Source organism: Tursiops truncatus, chromosome 18, assembly GCF_011762595.2.
Source record: "Tursiops truncatus isolate mTurTru1 chromosome 18, mTurTru1.mat.Y, whole genome shotgun sequence".
NCBI lineage: Eukaryota > Metazoa > Chordata > Mammalia > Artiodactyla > Delphinidae > Tursiops > Tursiops truncatus.
In genome coordinates, this window is record NC_047051.1 from 64300858 (window position 1) to 64323441 (window position 22584).

Below are 22584 nucleotides of genomic sequence, written 5' to 3' on the forward strand. Positions count from 1 at the left end.
TCTGTGCCTGCTTTCTAGAAATACAAACGTTTAATCCCAAAATGGCACGTGTCACTCCAGTTCCAAAATTGTTAAACTTGCACCTAGTAGCTGCAGCGTCAACCAGGCTGCTCAGGAGATGGAAGTGTGTATATACATTTGTATCATTAAGGTTAAAAGAAGGTTGTCCAGCCCACATGTTTACACATGAATTTGGGGGAGGGAGGAATCTACGCTTCGGAGCTGCCACTGCTGGGAGTCAGGCACAAGTCAGACCCAGGACTGGCCATGTTCACACAGCATGTAGAGGAATGACAGACCCCACAGCAGGTCAGATTGTCAGCCGCAGCTGCTGGCGACTCAGGCAGACTGTACGACTCTTTTGACAGGCTGCTGTGCTGGATCCAGGATCAAAGAAAACAATGTTTCCCCTTCCCACACCTTCAGAGCCTAAGGTCAGGTGCTAGACTTGCAGTTCTACCTCAGTAGCCATGAAATCAATGTGTCCCATCCTAATACCTACAATTTTACCTATTTTCGAATCATCCTCTATTTATACCCACACCTTTCATCTGGAAGAATCAGGTTCAAGGGAGACAAGAGCATTTTTAAGAAACTTACAAAGACCCATTATAGGCCCCCAGCTAGGCCCCTGTGGTCACCGTAGAAAGACTTGGTAAGCAGTGGACTCAACCAACTGGTTATCTTCACGATGTAGGACCACATCTTTCCAACAACACCATCCAGGGGGATAGACCAAAATTAAAGCTTGAATTCTTCAAGCCCCTTCTGGCTGGGCTACCACGTGGAGGCCATACCAACCAGGATGATCTGAGGCTGCTGTTGACCGAAGGAAAGATACACGACACCCAGCAATGGTCATGGTAGAATCCTGAACAAATCCATACAACCTCCTACCTCTTTCATCCTAACCATTTCACAGGAGGTGGCCAAGAGATGGAACCTTTCCGAGCATGGTCACATCCAGAGATCAAACGGCCTTACTAAAGCCTATGGATCAGAGGGTGAGAGAGGCAGAGTCAAAACTTTTCGAATTAATTTCTGAGGAGGCTATTCTAGTATGCTCAGAAACCAGATGCCTGTGGGTGGCAGAGAACGTGGAATGTTCAGTGAATGCCTTTGACTACTGATCTAGTGTTGCTGGCCTCCGTGAAATAAGGTGCATAGCTGTCAGACTATAGATGATCTGGAAAGCCAGAAAAATAACAGTTTAGATCCAAGGGCTACAGTGGTGTGGCCAGAGTTGGCTGATTGGACTTAAGTAGCGAAACCATAACGTAAAGAAGTCTCAACAGGGATGAGGCACCAAAGGCAGCACCAAGAGCAGGGTCGAACATCTGACCTAGTCAGTTTGCCAGAAGCAGGTGGTGGCCCAGTGCAATGCAGGCGCCTTTACCACAAGACAAAGAAACCATCTCTGGGCAGAGGTCACAGCCCGGTATGCTGTGGTAGATCTTACATCAGAAGCATGTAGTCCTTTATTGTGCTCCTGTCTATAATGGTGCATCTTCCACGCAGTGGTGGAGCCAGGTAGCAACAGCAGCAATTTGGATGCTGCAATCTTGACATGCAGCTCGACTCCACTCAGACTCATTGGATAATGGGTGTGGACTGTGTGTATCTACAGAAGTAACCCAGACTGTCAGATGGGCAGGTGCAGCTTATTCTCACAGTGTACAGCCCCAAAGACTGGTGCCTCTAATCTGGTGGTCTTCGAGTGTCAGACCTCGAATTCTGCCCACTGAATGGACTGACCACATCTGCTTTCGGTTTTTCATAGCTGCAGCCTGGATGCACTGCAACAGCAGCCCTAAGTCACCACCAGACTGTAACTTAGCTGAGTGTATCAGTAACTTGATCCAGGCATTAAAGGAAACAATTGCGAATTGAGGGCCCCACTGAGTCAGAGATTTTACTTCAGGTAATGGAATGGGGCATTGGGTTTGTCCCAAAGGGGAGCTGCTGCCACTTCATCATGTACCCCTAAGATCACACAAGGTTTAAGTAACTCTTGAATATACTGTTTCCACTTGACCAGAGAGGCTCACTGACTCCCTTCTACCCTGTTAGTCACTGAATCCTAGTTGACCTGTGCCAAAATGTAACCATCATTGTAAACATTGTAAACAATGTAAACAAGACTGCCTGAGTCAGGTGTTCAGTTTCAACTAAAGCTCAGCAATTTTCTCTTTTTAAAAACGGGTGTACTTGATGGCTGAGTCAGGCAGGTGGCGACATTGTCCTTGGAAACTACCTCTCTGGGCATTCAAGCAGCCATTCGGTCTGTAACTGAAGTTGTGATTTCCCCCCTTCTCCTCCTGGGATTCTACGTTGAGTCTGCTGGACCACCTGGGAGTAGATAGTAGATATGTAGTCTCCCAGTGAGAGTATCTCGCTTCAGACTTCATCAGCATTCGAAATATATACACAAACAATATCAACACCAGTTATAGATTTAGATGTGGGAGCCAAAACAATAAAAATAGAAGTGCAATGAATTGGTCGAGAGATCATGTTAATTCCCTTTCCCATTATGAGCACCTTCCAAGGCCCAGCAATTGAGGTTAGGTGCCTTTTCCGGTACGAACAAAGATCAAACATCCTGTGTGAGGAGCCACAGTAGCAGTTATCAGAAGAAGACTGCTGTCATCCAGCCAGGAGCACAGGGAGTGCAGAATGGCGGAAGAGAGGGGAGCAGTAGCAAAGAAATCCAAGTGTTGAGCTTTTGTCTCCCCAACCCAGGGGGCCTTTGTCCTTCCTCTTTCAGAAAGCTATGCGTCTGTCAACATCCCACTCTTGTTTCTAAAACCGTCAAGAACTATAAAAGGTCTAAGGCTTGGTTTTAGCCTACTTACAGAGTAGTAAGTTAGGCTTTTGTCATTTTATGGGTTCTGGCAGAAGACCTGAGACTCCTGGGTCAAAGAGGAAGGACTTTTACGGCTCAAAGCATAGCAAGCAGCATGAGCATTATACCTGCTCCCCAAGTTCCACAAGGCGGGCTATGGGACAAAATATGGAGCTAAATGGATACTACACAGTGGGTGTACGTTGCAGCTGAGGATCGCTGTACTTGGGGAACCACAGTTTTATAACAAGCAGTAAACAAGTTCGTTCTTCTTTCCAGAAGGAAACGTTACCTAGTTCCTCAAGGTTGCTCACTACAAACACAACCCTGAGAAATGGTTCAGGTATAGAGCAGGTCAGGTCTTGCATTTTTTACTGGTCAGACCAGGCGAGAACATGCAAGGACTCACAGCATTCATGGCAGGTTGCTCTCCCAAACGGCTTGATGTTAACCTTTTTTTAAGCTTAATTTTAGATTAAATATCTAAATATTAAATATTTAACTTTAATATTAGTTTCTCTAAGAAAATTATAACATCAGACATCAGATGCCAGAAAACAGTAACAATAATAAACTTTAAAAGTTACCAGACTTCCCTGGTGGCGCAGTGGTTAAGAATCCACCTGCCAACACAGGGGACGCGGGTTCGATCCCTGGTCCGGGAAGATCACAAATGCCGCGAAGCAACTAAGCCCGTGCGCCACAACTATTGAGCCTGTGCTCTAGAGCCTGCAAGCCACAACTACTGAGCCCACGTGCCACAACTACTGAAGGCTGTGTGCCTAGAGCCCGTGCTCCGCAACAAGAGAAGCCACCGCACGGCAACGAAGAGTAGCCCCCACTCACCGCAACTACAGAAAGCCTGTGCACAGCAACGAACACCCAATGCAGCCAAAAATAAATAAATAAATAAAATTAAATTAAAAAATAAAGTTACCAAAGTTAACTTTAAAAAATGCACTAGGAAAAGAAAAACACATTAGGGCTGACAATTTCATAGTCTATTAATGCTTTAGAGAAATAGGTAATTGCTATGCTACACCAATTCTTACAGAATGACATGGCTGCCTAATTCACTATATGAAGCTAGAATAACATTAAAAAATGGCATAAATAGTTTAAATAATAGCTAATCTCATTAAAGTAGAAAAATGAATCTTAATAAAGATACGAGCAATCTTACTTCAACAAAAATTAAGATAATCCCACGCCATTAACAAATAGTTCTCCCTAGAAATGAAAAGGTGTAATAGTTTAAAATATATTACCATGATACACAGTACGTCCAAAGAGAAAAACTTCGAATTAATCTTAATAGATGCAAAACAACTGATAAAACAAGTTATTTCTGATTTTAAAAACACAGTAAATTATAAAACTTTAAAGTTTTAAAAGAAGGAATGAACAGAAAACGTACTATGTTATCTGTTGAGAGATTCGACATAATAAACATTTAAATTCTTTTAAAATTAACTAATAGGTTTAATATAATTCTAATTAAAACCCAACCAAGGCTTTTTCGGGAGGCAATTTGGTAGGAGAAAAAGGACTCTAATGTTAGTTTGAAAGCATCAACAAGTGCAAAGAGCTAAGAAATTCTGGAGGATAAAAAAGCAGCCATGAAGAGGAAACTCTCCTGTGAGGTACCGGAATAAATCGTAAAGCAATAAATACTAACGACATGGTACTGTTACAAGAAACATAACAGTATAGAACAAAGTTATAAAATAGACCATAATATAAATATAATGAATATAATAACTGACTAGCCACCTGAAGGGAAAAAGATCTGACTGGATCCTTGCCTTCCTAAGAAAATAAACTATAGATAGTTTAAAAGTTTAAGGTAAAACAAAAACTTTAAGAAAGCTACTGGGAAATATTAGTAAAATCTCTCACTCAGGTTTGGGAAAAACTGTGTAAGTATAAAAACATACATACATAAAGGACAAATTTGGCTACGTAAAAATAAAAGCTTCTCTATATTAAAATCAATATAAATAAATATGAGAAAAAGTTTCCGACAAATAAAAGAAGTTACTGTTTAATATATAAAGAACTCTTTCAAAATTAGAGAAACAACTTTAATACTTCTTAAAGTATAAACAATCAGGCAGTAAAACATATACTGGCAGGCATTACTCTGTAAAAATCACTACTAAATTAATAATCTCCTTCCTACTTCTCATATTCATTTGTATTAAATACTTGGAAGAAGAAAAAGGTTTTGAATAATGCATTATAAAAAAGCAATTCTATACTACTGTTTTTGTTATTAATTTTTTACTCCCAAGGTATACATTCCGTTTCTATTTAAAGAGATATAGCTTAGATAAATCCACAGCTTTGTATGTTTACAGGCATACCTCACTTTATTGTGCTTTGCTTTACTGTGCTTCACAGATATTTCATTTTTAACACATTGAAGATTTTTGGCAATGGTGTCCAGCAAGTCTATGGTCACCATTTTTCCAACAGCATCTGCTCACTTCCTGTCTCTGTGTCACATTTTTGTAATTCTTGCAATATTTCACACTCTCCACCAGCAAAAAGATTGACTCACTGAAGGCTCAGATGCTGGTTAGCAGTTTTTAGCAATAAAGTATTTTAAAATTAAGGTATACATTTTTTTAGACATAATGCTGTTGGGCACTCAACAGACTACTGTGTAGTGTAGACGTAACTTTTATATGCACTGGGATACCAAAAACTGTGTGTCAATTATTGCAGTATTCACTTTATTGAGGTGGTCTGGAAGTGAACCCACAATATCTTTGAGGTCTGCCTGTATTTGCAAAAACAACTTACGTTACATAAAATACACCTCTTATATATTTTACAGTATTTTGGTATTCTAAAATCAAAAGCTAATCAAGATAGAATATTGAAAGTACTTATATACTTTAGAGAAGGATTTAGATATATTGAGAGCACATTCTTTAATATACAATGTCTTGGAATATTAAAATCTTTTATTATAAGAAGTTTCTATTTCACCCTCATCTCTTTTTATAAACCACTTCTTTCACTATGGCCGATCATTAATTTACCTTGAAGTAGCCTTCTTCAACAGCTTTTTAATCTCATTAACTTTACACGTGTGTTTCTCGTGGATAACCACAAATGCATCACAGCCATCTGGTGGAGGCTCGTCAGCTGCAATCTAAGATTTCAAAGATTACACTTAGCTACAGAGGTTGATAATTACAATATCATTTTTAAAACTTACACATTATTTTGATTAAAATAGCTTACCAACTATTAAGTTATTGCTCTAATTAAAGTAAAAATACACAGACAGAATAAAACATTTTAACAAAATCAACTGTACAGGAGGAAAACATGCTTTGAAATTGTTGAAAACATCCCATTAAGTTAAAATTGTCACTACAGTTCACTTCACTGGTGATTAGTCTTCGTAACTGCCTTATCCCAAATAACTACAAAATTACCTAAAATACTCAATTATACTATAAACAATGGTAACAATGAAAATATAATCGATGATAGGCTATGGATCCAGGTATTACAAGTTTGGAGATTTTTAGCCAAAGATATTCACATTAAGATACATGTATGTACATTGCTAGCATGCTTCTTTGTCAAATATAGTTTGGGTATTTTTACATACCTGTTGAAACATCTGAATAGTTGGAGAGTATGCCCTTATAGAGAAAGCAAACTTTAAGAGATTGATATGTAAATTGTCTAAAAACTGTCCAGCTTTCCTCAGGATTAAGTTGTAGTAAGAATAATCTGATTCTACAAAAAGAATTCAAAAGAAAAGGATGTTAGTATTTTGTATTCAACACATTGGCACATCTCTCACTGTATAGCTAATTAAATTGATGTCATATTTTAAGTTTGGAATAGAAGATGTTAGAGCAAAAGGGAAAATCAAGATCTCCAGTTTATTATTCATTTTTATCTTCCAGTGAAGTCCAGGCAATCAATACAAGTCCAGATGAAAATAATCTTGCCATTAAAATCTATTTGGGGGCTTCCCTGGTGGCACAGTGGTTGAGAGTCCGCCTGCCGATGTAGGGGATACGGGTTCGTGCCCCGATCCGGGAAGATCCCACATGCCGCGGAACGGCTGGGGCCGTGAGCAATGGCCGCTGAGCCTGTGCGTCCGGAGCCTGTGCTCCGCAACGGGAGAGGCCACAACAGTGAGAGGCCCGCGTATCGCAAAATAAATAAATAAATAAATAAATCTATTTGGAAGATGCCAACATAGACCAATTCACTCCAAGGTTGTAGAGTTATAATACGTAGATAAGATATAGGCCCTACTTACAATTTAAGAGGAGACCAAGAATAGCAAAGGACTCTATACCATCCCTAGATCAATTCTCACACAGTAATTAAAAATTATCTGTATAATTATTTGTTTAATGCTGTCCTTCCCATTAAGCTATAAACTGTTAAGGTGAGAATCTTTTCTAGCCTTTCAATTATGCCTTTCCACTCTTGGCACACAAAACAGGCATCTAATGCATTTCTGGAATTAATATTTAAGAAGTGAATAGACCTCTTCATTCTAGGCCAATAATACTTTCCTAATCCAGTAATTTCAAAGAGTCATCTTATGAGAGTAGGTGTGCTCATTCACTTCTACTTTAACAAACTGTAGGTGATTTTCTCAGGAAGTTATGGTGAGTTTCCCCCCAAGAATCAAAAAGTAAGGCAAGACTTGCCTTCACTAGTAAAAGCAACACAAAAGCCATTACAGAAGAGATGTTACCTTAAAAATGGATCTTAAAAAAGACATAACAGCTATAGTAGGGTCAACAAAACAGTCAAAATTAATGCAATAATATAACAAAAACAAAGACTACATCAGTCAAAAGGACATTGGTTTTACATGAAAACAGAGAAGAGGGTCAACAGAAACAAATGTGAGTCGTGCCTCACCACAGACACCAAGATTTGTCAAGGTCACTGTTAAGGTTGTCTCTAATGTAGTCATGGATATAGGATTCAGGGGTTACAGAAAGTAAGCCTATGTATTTTTAGGCTTAACTTGCAAGATAATCATGGATGCACTGGACTATTTTAGCTAATGTTTAAAAATAACTAAATCCATGCTTACCAACTAACCTGCTGATAATGATTTTGCCCTTTCGATTTCTTTCACCTTTCACTTGTTTTTTTACCTATTGGCATTTAATATACATAAATCACTCTCATCTTTAAAAAAAAAAAAGCGGCAGCAGTACATGATGAATCACGTACTGATTCACCTTATTTGCTCTATAGTCAATCTTAAAGACGTAACAATAGTTACCTCTACTTCCTCAACCTACTGTAGTTTTTATTACTATACCAGTAAAAGTGCTCTCAAAGTCACCACTAATTTTTCTTTTGTTAAATCTTAGTATTTATATTACTTGGTTCTTCTTTAGTATTTGATAATGTCTATCACGTAGCACTTAATATTCCCCTGGCTTTCATGACATCACACTTTCTAGGTTTTCACCCACCTCCACTGGTGCTCCCTAGTCTCTATTGCAGGTTATTCCTCTGGTTATCTCTTAAATACTGGTGTTCTTTATTTTCTTCTCATTCTATCTCTTTTCCCTATAACTGCAATTACCTTCTTGATGTTGATAACCCCCAAATTCTACCTTTTAGCTTGGATTTTTTTTTTTTTCACCTAAATCTCTCACTTACATCAGCTTACTGGATATCCTCACTTGGATATTCCACAAGCATTTCAAATGTGACACGTCCAGATGGCAATCTGCCTACCCCAAACCTGGTTCTCAATTATAAGTGACTGAGTTAGAAATGTCATAGCATTTTCTAAAAATCTTTCCATTAAAATATACGAGCAACTTTACTTGTGTAGAAACCATTAAAATCTTGAAGGACTTTGAGAATGAGATTTTAATATGCTGAGAACATGGAGAAGGGGAAATAAATAGGGGCTCTGGAGTCAGATAAACCTTGCTTGATATTTCTGATTCACCACACAAAACTACAAAGGTTAGCTAATATCATGCCACTCGAATCTTGAGACATCAATAAATATATAACTCTGTGGCAGACCCATACAAAATGATTTAAAAACAGGCAATTCAATGTTTAAAAGGTCTGAATATGCTGGCCCATAATGTAAACTGTCCTCACGAAATGGCAGGAAAACTAGCACCTGAATTCAAAGAGTTAATGTTCAACTTTTACAATTTTTTTAGGCAAGTACATCACTGAAATTATTTTCCAGTGGAGAGAATTTAGAGGGTCTCATGGAGATTCAACAACCTAGAAAATTACAAGTAACTAAGGATTCTAAATGTTTCCTCTAGGATAATGCCTTGAAAACAAATTCAGTAAAATCTGATAGCTTGTGTCATATTTAATTCCTCATATGTACCATTTCTTCCTACACCTAACAAGGTCAGCATTGAGGCAGCAATATGCATTTGGCTCTCACCATTATGAACAGGTTCAACAGAATTATAGTTTTGTGTTAGTAATTCTTATTTAATACACTTCATTTTAGGTTCAACCCTGAAACACATACACCTCCTATGCTTAAAGTAGAGTTTAGGTACTCCTCAGCTTGTATTCCAACTTGTTGATGATCTGCCACCAGTTTGTCCAGACATGCTGTTTTATTTAGGTATAAAATATGCTGACAAATTTGAACAACTTAAAGGGTTCAAAATTTATAAGAGTAACTTTCAAGATTGCTTCTCCAATGAAAATGGCACCAAATAAGGCCATAAAGCATGTACTGAGAACAACAGGTTTGGGAAAGGTACAGTCAGGATTTTAGGTGAGAGCCAGGAAATCTGGTGTTGGATCTTTTGACTCTCATGAAAACCTGACATATTAATCTAGCTTATTTTTACCTCAAATACCAAAAGTAAAATCACCAGGACAAATACAAAACCAACGGACAACAATCACCCACTGCTTTCCAAGTAGACTCCTAAGTGGTCACAGTTTCTCCACGTAATCTATTCCTGTGGTGTCTTCTGCCCGTCTCCTGTCCCTACGACCTCGTTAAATCCTATCATCCAAAACTCCACGCCAGCATTCACCACTGAAAAGGCTGTCCTGCTCTCTCTGAAATACTGACGGGTGCCTCTTAACGCACGTCCGGGTTATACCTATCCCTCCCCATTAAAGTTCTGATCACCTAATAATACATGTAGCTGTTCTGTTGTCTCTATCATATTATAAGGTCTGGAGAACACAGATCACATTTATTCATCTTTGTATTCTCAGTATCTAAAGCAGTGCATACTGTCTCTCGTGACTCAAATCATGATTAATGAACAATGAAGCTTTTTAGTAAAAGTTTTTTCAAAGAGCAAATTACTTGTTTTTAGAAATATTTCAGTTTAAAATATCATTAAAGTCATGTCTGCTCCCTTTATCTTAAACCTATCTCATAAAATCATAAAACTGTTGAACTTCAAAGCCACTTAAGCCAAACAGGCTCTAGTAAATGAACACTTAAAACATTCAAAACCATTGTTCATCTTACATTTACACTGAGGAATAAAATCATAAACTATTTAATCACCGTAGTAAATTTTCTCTAAGTTAAAAGGCTAAAGAATCGCCTCTTGAGAGATTCCATGTTAATATCATTTATTCTATTCTCTGTAGAGATAGGAAACTAACCTTTTTCTTTAACCTTTCTTTATAATAATTAGTAATTAACCTTTTAGCCTCTGCCGTGAAAACCTAATTTCAGCATCTGATCTTCCTTAAGAAACACATTAATAAACATTAGTTCATTCTAAGAATATATGTATGTATGCATAGATATATACTCTCATATATATTTAAAAAAGTAGGAATAACTAAGTCCATTTTCTAAATAATGAAATGAAAGCACACAGGTTACCTAACTCAATAAGAGCAAGTATTAAAAATCTCTCTAAGAGTTCAGGAGTAAACGTATTCTGGCAAAAAAATTTTAGTATTACTAGATGCAAAACTAATACTATTTCAAAGAAATCTAGGTAAAAAGAAAACCATAATTCAACAATTTCTATTCCTGCTTGATTATAATGAAATATCCAAACACTGCTAATCATATGAGTTTTTGTATAACAAAGTATTAGAGCCTTATATTTTTGGAAATGGATGCTTGGAATAGTTTCCAGTAAAACATTTTTTCAAATTTAATATTCAGACTTACTAACCCAATTAAGCATTTACACTTAAACTTTACCATTAAAAACAATAAACAACAAAAAAACAATAAACATATCTAATATAGGCACATAAATATTGATACATATCTTGAAAGTTGAAATATGTACATCACCTACCTGTTTGTTTATAAATTGCTAATTCTTGTACAGTTTCCAAAAACTGCCAAAATTTTTCATTACTTTCTTCTGCCATAAATTCACTATTAAAAAAAATAAAAGTAATCAGTTAATCGATGGAAATAAAAAATGGTTTCAATACTATATTTTAGAGCCAAATTACAACTTCTGGTAAAAACAAAAACCTCCTCAAATAAAAGTCACTGATTTCCATTTACTATAATGCAAAAAGAGAACAAATTGATGATTCTTCCCTGAGGTATCATTCTTAACTACAAGCATATAATCATGACTGGAAAAGACTACATGAGGAATTACTTTTGGCTTTTCCTCTTTATTAGCTACAGCTAAAAAATGGATAATTTATTTTGTGTCTTCATGTGAAATGCCACTGAGAAGTATAATTTAACGGCAATAAAGAGAGTGTTATATAAAAGTAAGAAGTTAAAAAATAGACTGCCTATTTTTCACAACCAAAACCTGGTTTTATAAACATTTTTTAAAAGTCATATGATCGATTATTTTCATTTAGCTACGTATTTGTGTCGACAATATTTTTATTATTTAAAACAGAAAATATCTTAATCAAAAAATTAACAGAAAATTGGTGTATTGCATTAGGTCTTTGGTCTTGAAGCCCAAAGAAACTTCCATTTATCCACAGAGTGTAAGTAATAAAAAAAAAAAAATAGCCAAAGCAATATAAAGCCTTTTGGAAATAATGAAATAAGTGAAAGATTATTCAGTCCTGTATGAAACAAAGTGCAAGACAACTAAAACAAGTAGATTTAACTATTTAAACCAGAAGAGACACAACCACCAAACAGACAGTACAGACTTTGTTATTCCCCACCTTATCTTTCTTTTAAACCTCAGTAAACCTAAACTAATGCTTAATATAAATGGGAAGTATTGAGGACTTCCAGACACACGCAGAGTGATAAATTCTTGTGAGTCTGAGATGGTCACTAAAGGGGGAAAAGGAGGTGAAAAGGAGAAAAACTGATTAATTCATCAACAGAAACAGGACAGACATAGGGATTTAAAGCAATAAGCAACTTCAAAGCAACTCTTGCTATTAATGGTATCCAACTCAATGGCATTGAAACAAACAAACAGGCTAAAAGCAGAGGAAACTATGGGGAATACTAAATAGGATGTGACCTGAAAAGGACAGGGATGGTACAAAACCTTGAGAAAAGTAGAGCGCAACACTTATTCCCTAATTGACTTGACCAAACAACTACTGACATGCTCATTTATTGTGCATTCACAGGTAAAAGACTTCTTCCATATGGCAGAATTTATACATATGAGTAAATATCATCATGTGAATTATCTAAACTATGTATGAGGGAGGCCCTGTACGATCCATCCAGAGGCAAACTTCTCCTCCACGCGTGGACCTGTAGAACTAAAAAATTACATGCTTCCAAAATGCAGTGGTGAGATAGGTGTTCCAAATCCCAAAGACAGATATTCCAATTCCAAAAGGGAGAAAGTAGAGAGTAGAGGAGTCATCAATCCCAAGCAAGTTCGAATTGCAGCACAAGATTCTGTTAGGTTTTTAAGACTTGAGCATAACTCTCCGTGGCTTATTGCTCCACCCTCTGTGCTGCCTGCCATGGCTTTGCCCTCAGTGTCATTCTCCCTTTTTCTTGAAGTGTAGCACACATTTGCAGCCATGTAGTTCTATCAGCCAACTTCCTGCCTGTAGAATTTTGGAAGTCTGGCAGCCTTCTCTCATTTCATCCTGTCTCTGTCCCTTTTGATCCAAGCAGGCAGTGTTTCTATTGATGCAACAATCAAAATCCTTGGGGTTCTTCTACGTATCTCACCAGGGTCATGCCATTACACAAGGATCCTCCCCAGATCCTTCTCCTGGATAAGCCCCTCTTTATTCCTGGCATCTGCCGAGATAGCTGAGTGGATCCACAAGTCGCACACCTAATCTATACAACAAAAGATATCCAGCCACACATTTGGCCTTCTTTACAGAGCATGCATTCCCAACACCGAGTTTCCTAATTTTAGCAACCTTTGCAATCTGGATAGGCTGAGAGCCTCCCAAATTACCAAAGGCTGCTTCCTTTTTCTTTCACAGTTCCTTTTTCAATTTCTCTCTTTCCTCTTGCATTTTACAGCAACAAGGAGAAACCAGATGATACTTTGCTTGGAAATCCTTTAACACTTTGCTTGGAAATCCTCTTAACTATCCAAGTTCATCGCTTACATGTTCTGCTTCCCACACAACTGTACAATCTAATTCAGCTAGATTTCTGCCTATATAACAAGGGTCATCTCTCTTTATTTCCAATAACACATCCCTCAGTTCCTTCTAAGCCCTTGCCAAAAGTGCCTTTAATGTTCATATTTCTACCAACATTTTATTCATAATCATGTAAGTATTCTCTAAGATGACAGAAGCTTTTTCCTATCATGCTTCACGCTTTCTTCTAAGTCCTTAACAGAATCGCCTTTAATGTCCGTATTTATGCCAACAGTCTCTTCAAGGCAATCTAGGCTTTTTCTACGTTTCTCAAACCTCTTCCAGCTCCTTCCAGATTCAACAGGTATTTCTACATTTTTAGGTATTTAGGTATTACAGCAGTATCCCCACTTCAAGGTACAAAATCAAATTAGTTTCCTATTGCTGGTGTAATAAATTACCAAAAATTTGGTGACTTAAAGCAACAGAAACTGTCTCACAGTTCTGGAAAAGTCCAAAATCAAGGTATTGGTAGGGTTACACTCCCTCCAAGGGCTCTAGGGGAGAACCTTTCCTTGCCTCTTCCAGCTTCTGGAGGCTTAAGGTGTTCCTTGGCTTGTGGCTACACCAATCCAATCTCTGTCTCTATTCATATGTCCTCCTCCTCCTTGTATGTGTCTTCTCCTCTTCTTTATCTTATAAGGAAATTGGATTTAGCACCCATCCAGATCCATAACAATCTTGTCTCAAGACCCTTAACTCAATTACATCAGCAAAGATACTTTTTCCAAATAAGGTAACATTCACAGGTTCCAGGGGTTAGGATATGGACATATCTTTTGGGGAGCCACCATTCAACCCACTAAAAGTAATGGGGTTGGTACATCAGAGTGTGGCTAGATTGTGAAGGGCCTTAAAGAGCATCCTACAGGAGTTTCAGTTCTAAGACTCCTGAGGCAAGCAGAAATTGAAACACTGCAACTATCAGCCTAATACTGGGAGAAGTTAGACTGATTTGGAACTGAGTATGAGATCAGATCCATGCAAGCTATGGGAGAAACTGGGGAAAAGGTAGAGGAAGGGGACATATTTTAAACTAGAATAGTTTATTTAATAAAAACTGTTTTATTACATCTGATACCACAGAAGTACAAGGGATCATAAGAGACTACTATGAACAATTATACATCAACAAATTAGGCAGCCTAGAAGAAATTAATAAACTCCTAGAAATATACAAAGTATCAATACTGACCCATAAAACAGAAAAATCCAAACAGATTTATTACTAATAAGGAGATTGAATCAGTAATCAAAAGCTTCCCAGCAAATAAAAGTCCAGAACCAGACAGCTTCATTGGTGAATTCTACCAAACATTTAAAGTAGAATTAATACCAATCCTCACACTCTTCCAAAAAGAGAAGAGGAAGGAACACTCCCAAACTCGTTTTACAAGACCAACATCATCCTTATACCAAAACTAGAAAAGGACACCACAAGAAAATTACAGGTCAATATTCCTGATGAACATAAATGCAAAAATCCTCAACAAAATATTAACAAACTGAATACAGTAATACATTAAAAGGATCATACACCATAATCAAGTTATTCCAGGGATGCAAGGATGGTTCAACACCCACAAATCAATAAATGTGAAACACCACATTAACAAATTAAGGATAAAAATCATATGATCTGCTCAATAGATGCAAAAACAAAAAGCATTTGAAAAATTTCAACATCCATTAAGAGTAAAAACTCGAAGAGGGTATAAAGGAAATGTACCTCAACATAATAAAGGTCATATACAACAAGCCCACAGGTAAAATCATAGTCAGGCACAAGATCAGGAAAAAGACAAGGATGCCCACTCTCACCACTTTTGTTCAGTTTAGTACTTAAAGTCTTAGCCAGAGCAGTTAGGCAAGAAAAAGAAATTAAAGGCATCCAAATCAGAAAGGAAGAAACCAAACTGTCACTATTTTCAGATGACATGACATTATATATAGAAAACCCTAAAGACTCTGCCAAAAAAACTGTGAGAATATATGAATTCAGTATACAAAACAGTATACAAAAACCTGTTGGGTTTCTATACACTAATAATGAACTATCAGAAAGAGAAATTTAAAAAACAATCCTGTTTACAATTGCATCAAAAAAATACCTAGGAATAAATTTAACCAAGGCAGTGAAAGACCTGTACACTGAAAATTATAAGACAATGATGAAAGAAATTGAAGACAACACAAATAAATGAAGACAAGACAAATAAATGGAAAGATATTCTATGTCCATGGATTGGAAGAATATTGTTAAAGTTCTCCATACAATGCAAAGCAATATCCAGGCTCAACACAACCCCTATCAAAATTTCAATGCCATTTTTCACAGATATAGAACAAACAATCCTAAAATTTGCATGGAACCACAAAGACCCCCAAATTCAAAATAATCTTAAGAAAAGCTAGAGCTAAATGCTCCTTGACTTCAAACTATATTACAAAGCTATACAATGAAAACAGTATGGTATTGGCACACATAGATCAATGGGACAGAATAGAGAGCCCAGAAACAAATCCATGCATATATGGTCAATTAATTTACGAGGAAGGAGCCAAGAATATACAATGGGGAAATTTATGATGAAGGAGCCAAGAATACACAACGGGGAAAGGACAGTCTCTTCAATAAAATGCTTTTGGGAAAACCAGATAGCCGTGTGCAAAAGAATGAAACTAGACCACTATCTTACACCATACACAAGTAACTCAAAATAGATTAAAGACTTGAACATAAGACCTGAAACCATAAAACTCCTAGAAGAAAACATAGGCAGTAGCTCCTTGACATCACTCTTGGCAATGATTTTTTTGTATTTCACACCAAAACCAAAGACAACAAATGCAAAAATAAACAAGTGGGACCATATCAAACTAAAAAGCCTCTGCGCAGCAAAGGAAATCATTAACAAGATGAAAAAGCAACTACTGAATGGGAGAAAATATCTGAACATCATATATCTGATAAGGGGTTAATAATCAAAATACGTAAAGAACTCATACAACTCAATAGGAAAAAAAAACACCAAACAATCCAATTAAAAACTGGACAGAATTTGAATAGACATTTTTCTAAAGAAGACATACAAATGCTAACAGGTACATGAAAAGGTGCTCAACATCACTAATCATCAGAAATATGCAAATCAAAACCACAGTGAGATATCACCTCACACCTGTTAGAATAGGGCTATTATCAAAAAGACAAGAGATAGGGCTTCCCTGGTGGCGCAGTGGTTGAGAGTCCGTCTGCCGATGCAGGGGACATGAGTTCGTGCCCCGGTCTGGGAAGATCCCACATGCTGGGGAGCGGCTGGGTCCCTAAGCCATGGCCGCAGAGCCTGTGCGTCCGGAGGCTGTGCTCCGCAACGGGAGAGGCCACAACAGTGAGAGGCCCACGTAACACAGGAAAAAAAAAAAAAAAAAAAGACAAGAGATAACAAGTGTTGGAGAGGATGTGGAGAAAAAGGAACCCTTGTTTACTGTTGTGGGGAATGTAAACTGGTGCAGCCACTATGGAAAATAGTATGGAGGTTCGTCAAAAATTTTTAAAAGCAACTATCACATGATCCAGCAATTCCACTTCTGGGTATTTATGCAAAGGAAGTGAAAACACTATGACTGGAAAAAATGTAAGCACTCCTATGTTCAGTGCAGCATTATCTACAATGGCCAAGATATGGAAACAACCTAAGAATCCACTGAATGATGAATGAATACAAAAAATGTGGTACACACACACGAATATCATTCAGCCATAAGAAAGGAAATCCTGCTATTTGTGAGAACGCGGACGGACCTGAGGGCATTTTGCTCAGTGAAATAACAGAACAAATACCCTATGAAATCTTAAAACACACGCAAAAACAATAAACAAATGAGCTCATATACAGAGAACAGATTGGGTGCCAGAAGCAGGAATGCAGGTGAAATGGGTGAAGGTGGTCAAACAGTACAAATTTTCTGCTACAAAATAAATAGGTCATGGGGATGTAATGTACAGCATGATGACTATAGTTTTAATACTGTCCTGTAGATTGCAAAGCTGCCAAGAAAGATCTTAAAAGTTCTCATCACAAGAAAAGAAACTTGTGTAACTACGTGTGGTGACAGACGTTAACTGGACTTACGGAGTGATCATTTCACAACATGTAAATACATCAGATCATTATGTTGTACACCTGAAACTAATACGCTACATCAATTATAGCTCAATTTAAAAATCTGTTTTAGTATCAATATCTTACACATGTAATGTCACGTAGGGCGACAAAGACTCTTTTTAGAACCAAAAGCTGTTGCTTTGGTGAACTACAAATGCAACCGGCATTAAAACTTCATGCCGGTTAAAAAAAGAAAACTTTCAAATTTTGTTTAACTCCTGGAATACTAAGAGCAAAATTCAATAGCTCCAAGTTTTGTTTCTCCACAATAAATGAAACCTTATGCACTAAACCCAGTGAATGAGATTCAGAAAGAAGTAATGGCTTTGCGAAGCTGTCTTCTCCACAGGAAGCCTAGGAGCTGACCGAATAATGTTATCATCTTGAAACCAGGTGCTTCAAATACCGGTTCCTAAAAAGAACTGCCTACATCAATTGAAGAGCTTGCATTAAACGCCACAGTCTACCTCCCATTCTTCCTTTCCTCTTTCGTAAACGCTAAGAAAATCCAAACGAATTAAACAAAGTTTTAAAACCCGTGGATGAGGCAAAGTACGAAGGCGGGGGAAAGAAACTGCAAGTGAGTGCGACGCACAGGGTAGCAGGGGAGGAGGTGATGCTCTGAGGGTCAAAGCACCAGCGGCGGTGCAAGAAGCTGACTGCCGGCGGGCTAAGAGACGGCGTCCCAGGCGCCGTCGGGGTCCCGGACGCCGGTGCGTTCCGGACCCCCCGGACCCTCCCTCCGCGCCGGCTCGGCAGACGGTCCGGCCCGCACTCACCTGGCCTCCAGCAGCAGCGGGGTCTCCGGCCACTTCGCGGCCAAGTTGGCAGTCACCGCCTTGGACGCGGAGGCGGTCCGCGCGCCGAACAGCGAGAGCCAGAGTGCGGTGGAGCCCAGGAGCAGCCGCACCACGTCGCCGGCCTTCGCCATGGCGCGGCGGAGGAAGCGCGATTCCCCCCAGACCCGGCGCCCACAGCCCACAGCTACTAAGCTACCCCCGGCTCCTCCCGCAGCGCGCCCGCCCACTTCCGGTGGAGGGAGCCCGAGTCCGTTACTCGGACCGGGGCCTGGCTTGGGCCGAGCGCATGCGCCGAGCGCTCTGGCGCAGTCCCTTGAGCCGCAGAGGACTGAGCCCTGAGCCACGTAGGTGCGGGCGGCGCCGGAATGCGGAGTGTGGCTGATGCTCCGGCGGGTCCACAACTGGGACCTCCGGTTCTCGGACAGAGACTCTGGGGCACGCGGCCAGGAGACTGAAGTGGGATTTTGGCCAACTAAGGCTGGCTGGAGATGGCAAAATCTGGAAGCGAAGGCACGAACCAGCGTGGTTGTTATCCACGTTGCACAGGCGGAAAAAAGGCCGATCAAGTTCAAATACCTACCTCGTGGGAGTCTCAAATTTTATTGCATATTCGAGTCACCTGGTCGATCTTTTAAAAAGTCCTATGCCGAGACCACACCACGCACCAATTACAGGGCAATATCTGGGGGTGAGATTCAGGCATCAATAGTATTTAATCCGCCCTTCCCCCCAGGTGCTTCGAGTATGCGAAAACCAGTGACATCACCTGGAGGGCTTGTTAAAACCCAGGATTCTGGGCCTCATCCCGGTGTTTCTGATTAAGTAGGTTTGGTGTGGGGGCTGATAATTTGCATTTCACATCCATCAAGTTCCCAGGTGATGCTGATACTGCTGGCTGGGAATTATGCTTTTAGCCTTTGTTCTCAAAAGTGGTCCACAGACCAGAAGCTTCAGCATCACCGGGGAGCTTATTAGAAATGCAGAATCTCAAACCCCACCCCAGCCCTACTGACTCCAAGCCCCTAGATTAACAGGCACCCCACGTGATAGCTTTGCTCGTTAAAGTTTTGAGAAGAGCTGTTTTAGAAGGTTACAGGTGAAAATGCATAGAAAAGTGATAGTTGTTTTTGTCGTTATCAGCCAAAATGACACAGCTGTGATTGGGTCTCGATTTCATCCAAGGACTGTCTGACCCGAAAACTCATCAGGTTCAAAAACAAAACCTTGGAACAGAGTTAACTGGTTTTCCAGTACATATGACTCATCAACTCAAAATACTCCGTTTTATTTAACTGGGCAGTGGTGAAGCCTCAAGATTCTGGCTGCTAGTCAGGAATGATTCTTTTTCTATTCAGAAGAGAGGAAATTTATTGTAAATATTAAAATATATGGTAAAGAGACGCAGCAGGCGGGGAAACTAGTTTAGGGATGCACTGATCTATTCCTTTTTTCCCCCCATGACTCCCTTGCTCTGTAGGGAATCTGGGTCTCTCCAAGTTGCTGAAACATGACCACTACACTTTTTCTTTTCCCCTCATTTGCTTAGTAAGTATATACCTTTTCTTGGAAGACCTTGCTCTGGAAATTCTACTCAGGTCTCACTTCCTGAGGTTAGCCTTCCTTTCCTGATGGCTCCCACTTGGTATGATCTATCCCTCCTTTAAATTCCCATAAGCTCTTGATTTTAACTGTCATAAACCACTTATAATTCTCACTTTAGAATTTGAACACAGTGCTTATTTATTCTACTAGAGATGATATATTCCCTGAGGGCTCATGCCTTATTCATTTTTAGCATCCCTTGCAGTACCTAGCACAGTACGTTACTGAGGCTCAATAAATATTGAAGAGCCCTTGTTTTATGGATTGGTAGGCAGCGATCTAATGCAGATGAGTAAGGAGCTTCATTTCTATGCATAGAGCATAAGAAAGAACATATTATGAATCCTTCACAGGTATGTACTTTAATTAACTCCTCATTTCCACTTATTTTTGGAGTGAATTTTTGACTGAGCTTGTGGGATGAAGGAAATAAACTATTAGCAGTGAATGTTTTAAATGTCAGCATATCTGATGGGTTGATTTGCCATTTAAAAAGTCACATGCAATACACTATTAAAGGACACTACTAAAACGTATATTATTATACATTCCAGTACATTTGAGTTCAGAATAGTGAGGAATATATTTCTCTTTTAAATATAATGAAATTAATCTAATGCAGGGCTATTTGTTTACATAATTATTATACATTTTAGCTTATATAGTATTTTTCTAGAAATTTAAATGGGTTTGAAATATTCCTCAGACTGGGCATCCCTGGGCATAATCCTCTACTGCAGAACAAAAGAAAGAGTAGGATTGAATGATATTTAAGTGTTGGAAGAAGTCACTGAGCGGACATGACCACAGGCTGACCCTTGAGCAGAACCTGGGCCATCAGAGACTCCTTACTCCCTCTTTGGAATGTACATTTCACTCACGGCTTCTGCACTAGGAACCACTTCAAGGAAGCAGCCTGAGAGAATAATGTTACTGAGACCATCTGGACTGTATACATGCCTGAGCCCCATTAAGACCTCTATATGAACTTTTAAGATTCTGGCGGGTGGGTGCAGAGCTCTATTATTCTTGTAGCCCCCTATAACAAGCCTCGTGTGTAAGTTTCCCTTGCTGATGAAAACTGCCACCTGCCAATCTGGAGTAATCTTCCTAATTCTCTGGTCTCTCTTTGCCATCTGTATGTGGGGGCCGGATTCTAATTTCACCTGGGGAACTCCTGAGGCTGTGAACTAACATTAAGGTCTCTTCTATATGTCATTTCTAAGGACAGATAGAAAAACTAAAATGCAAAAATTAAGTGACTCAGTAAAAGTCACTCAAGTTAGTGGAGCAACAAAGTATTCCAACCTCTATTATCCATAATCCTTTGGCACAGATTGGCTGTGAACTGAATGTAGTTCAGGGACACAATTGCACTTTAATATTTCTTAGCAAAATGTTATTCAAAGTTATTCACATCGGGATAATATGAATGGAAATTGATGAGGATAGCAGTTTTCACTGTATGTGGAAGAAGTGATTAATGAATGCTTTATAATAAGAATATTGTGTTTAATAGAATAAATCATCTTGAATTATTTTTAGGCACAGCATAGACTATTTAATGAGAATAGTGGTTACTGTTACTGCCAAATTATCATGCAGTAGAATAAAACTTTAATTTTCTCCACCTAAATAAAGTCTCACAGCTGCAATGGCTTTTAAAAATTATCACCCCTAGGTCTTCCAGATATCCCTTATTAAGAAAGACTCTATTCTCATTTTTTAATTTGAGTATCTTAAACACAACAATTTCCCCTTATCCTCGGGGGATATGTTCCAAGGCCCCCAGTGAATGCCCGAAACCATAGATAGTACCCTATCTATACTATTTTTTTTCCTGTACACACACACCTATGATAAATGAGACACAGAGATTGACAGCTATAACTAATAATAAAATAGAACAATTATAACAACATACTATGATAAAAGTTACGTGAAGGTGGTCTCTCTCCCTCTCAAAATACCTTATCGTACAAATATAAAGCCTTTTGCATCTTAACTTTATCATGCACTGTGGCCATAAAGTTTGCAGCTTGAGGTGCGACAGCAACACTAGCACAGATTTCTCTTTCCTTCTTCACAATTTCACAGATAGAAGATTCGTTCTTACCGTAGATCTTAGCAACCTCAGCATGTGATTGTTTTTTCCTTATTAGGGCAAGAACTTTCACCTTTCCACTTAAAAAAAATAACTTTAAGGCTTCTCTTTGGCATACCTGATTTGCCAGCATCACTACTCTTGTGCTTCGGGGCCATTGTGAAGTAAGCTAAGGGTTACTTGAACACAAAGCACTGCGATATCCCAACAGTTGATCTGATAACCCAGACAGATGGTTACTAAGTGACTTTGTTCAGTGGATGCACTGAACAAAGGGATGATTCACTTCTCCAGTGGGATGGCTCAAGATTTCATCCCTCCGTTGGGAATGGAGTATGATTTAAAACTTATGAATTGCTTATTTCTAGAATTTTCCATTTAATATTTTGGACCACAGTTGATTGCAGGTAACTGAAAGCTCAGAAGGTGAAACCACAGATAAGAGGGGGCTACTGGACACGAAAATCCTGCTCTTCATTCCACGTGGGAAGAATTTATAGG

At 38.7% G+C, this 22584-nt stretch overlaps 1 protein-coding gene across 6 annotated transcripts in view; it reads right to left on the reverse strand.

Annotated features, from left to right (window-relative positions):
* The window catches only part of UGGT2 (UDP-glucose glycoprotein glucosyltransferase 2), a 178962-nt gene extending 160360 nt beyond the window's left edge, over positions 1–18602 (reverse strand). For all 6 annotated transcript variants that reach the window (XR_012327737.1, XM_033843648.2, XM_073795359.1 and 3 more), the window contains exons 1-4: positions 18357–18602; positions 11140–11222; positions 6477–6607; positions 5896–6008 (exon numbers count right to left, since the gene is read on the reverse strand). Coding sequence is in view for 5 of the 6 variants with exons in the window: in XM_033843648.2 (XP_033699539.1) it covers positions 5896–6008; positions 6477–6607; positions 11140–11222; positions 18357–18508 (479 nt within the window). In the remaining variant the exon portion in view is untranslated. The remainder of the gene's footprint in view (positions 1–5895; positions 6009–6476; positions 6608–11139; positions 11223–18356) is intronic.
* Between the last annotated feature and the right edge of the window lie 3982 nt (positions 18603–22584).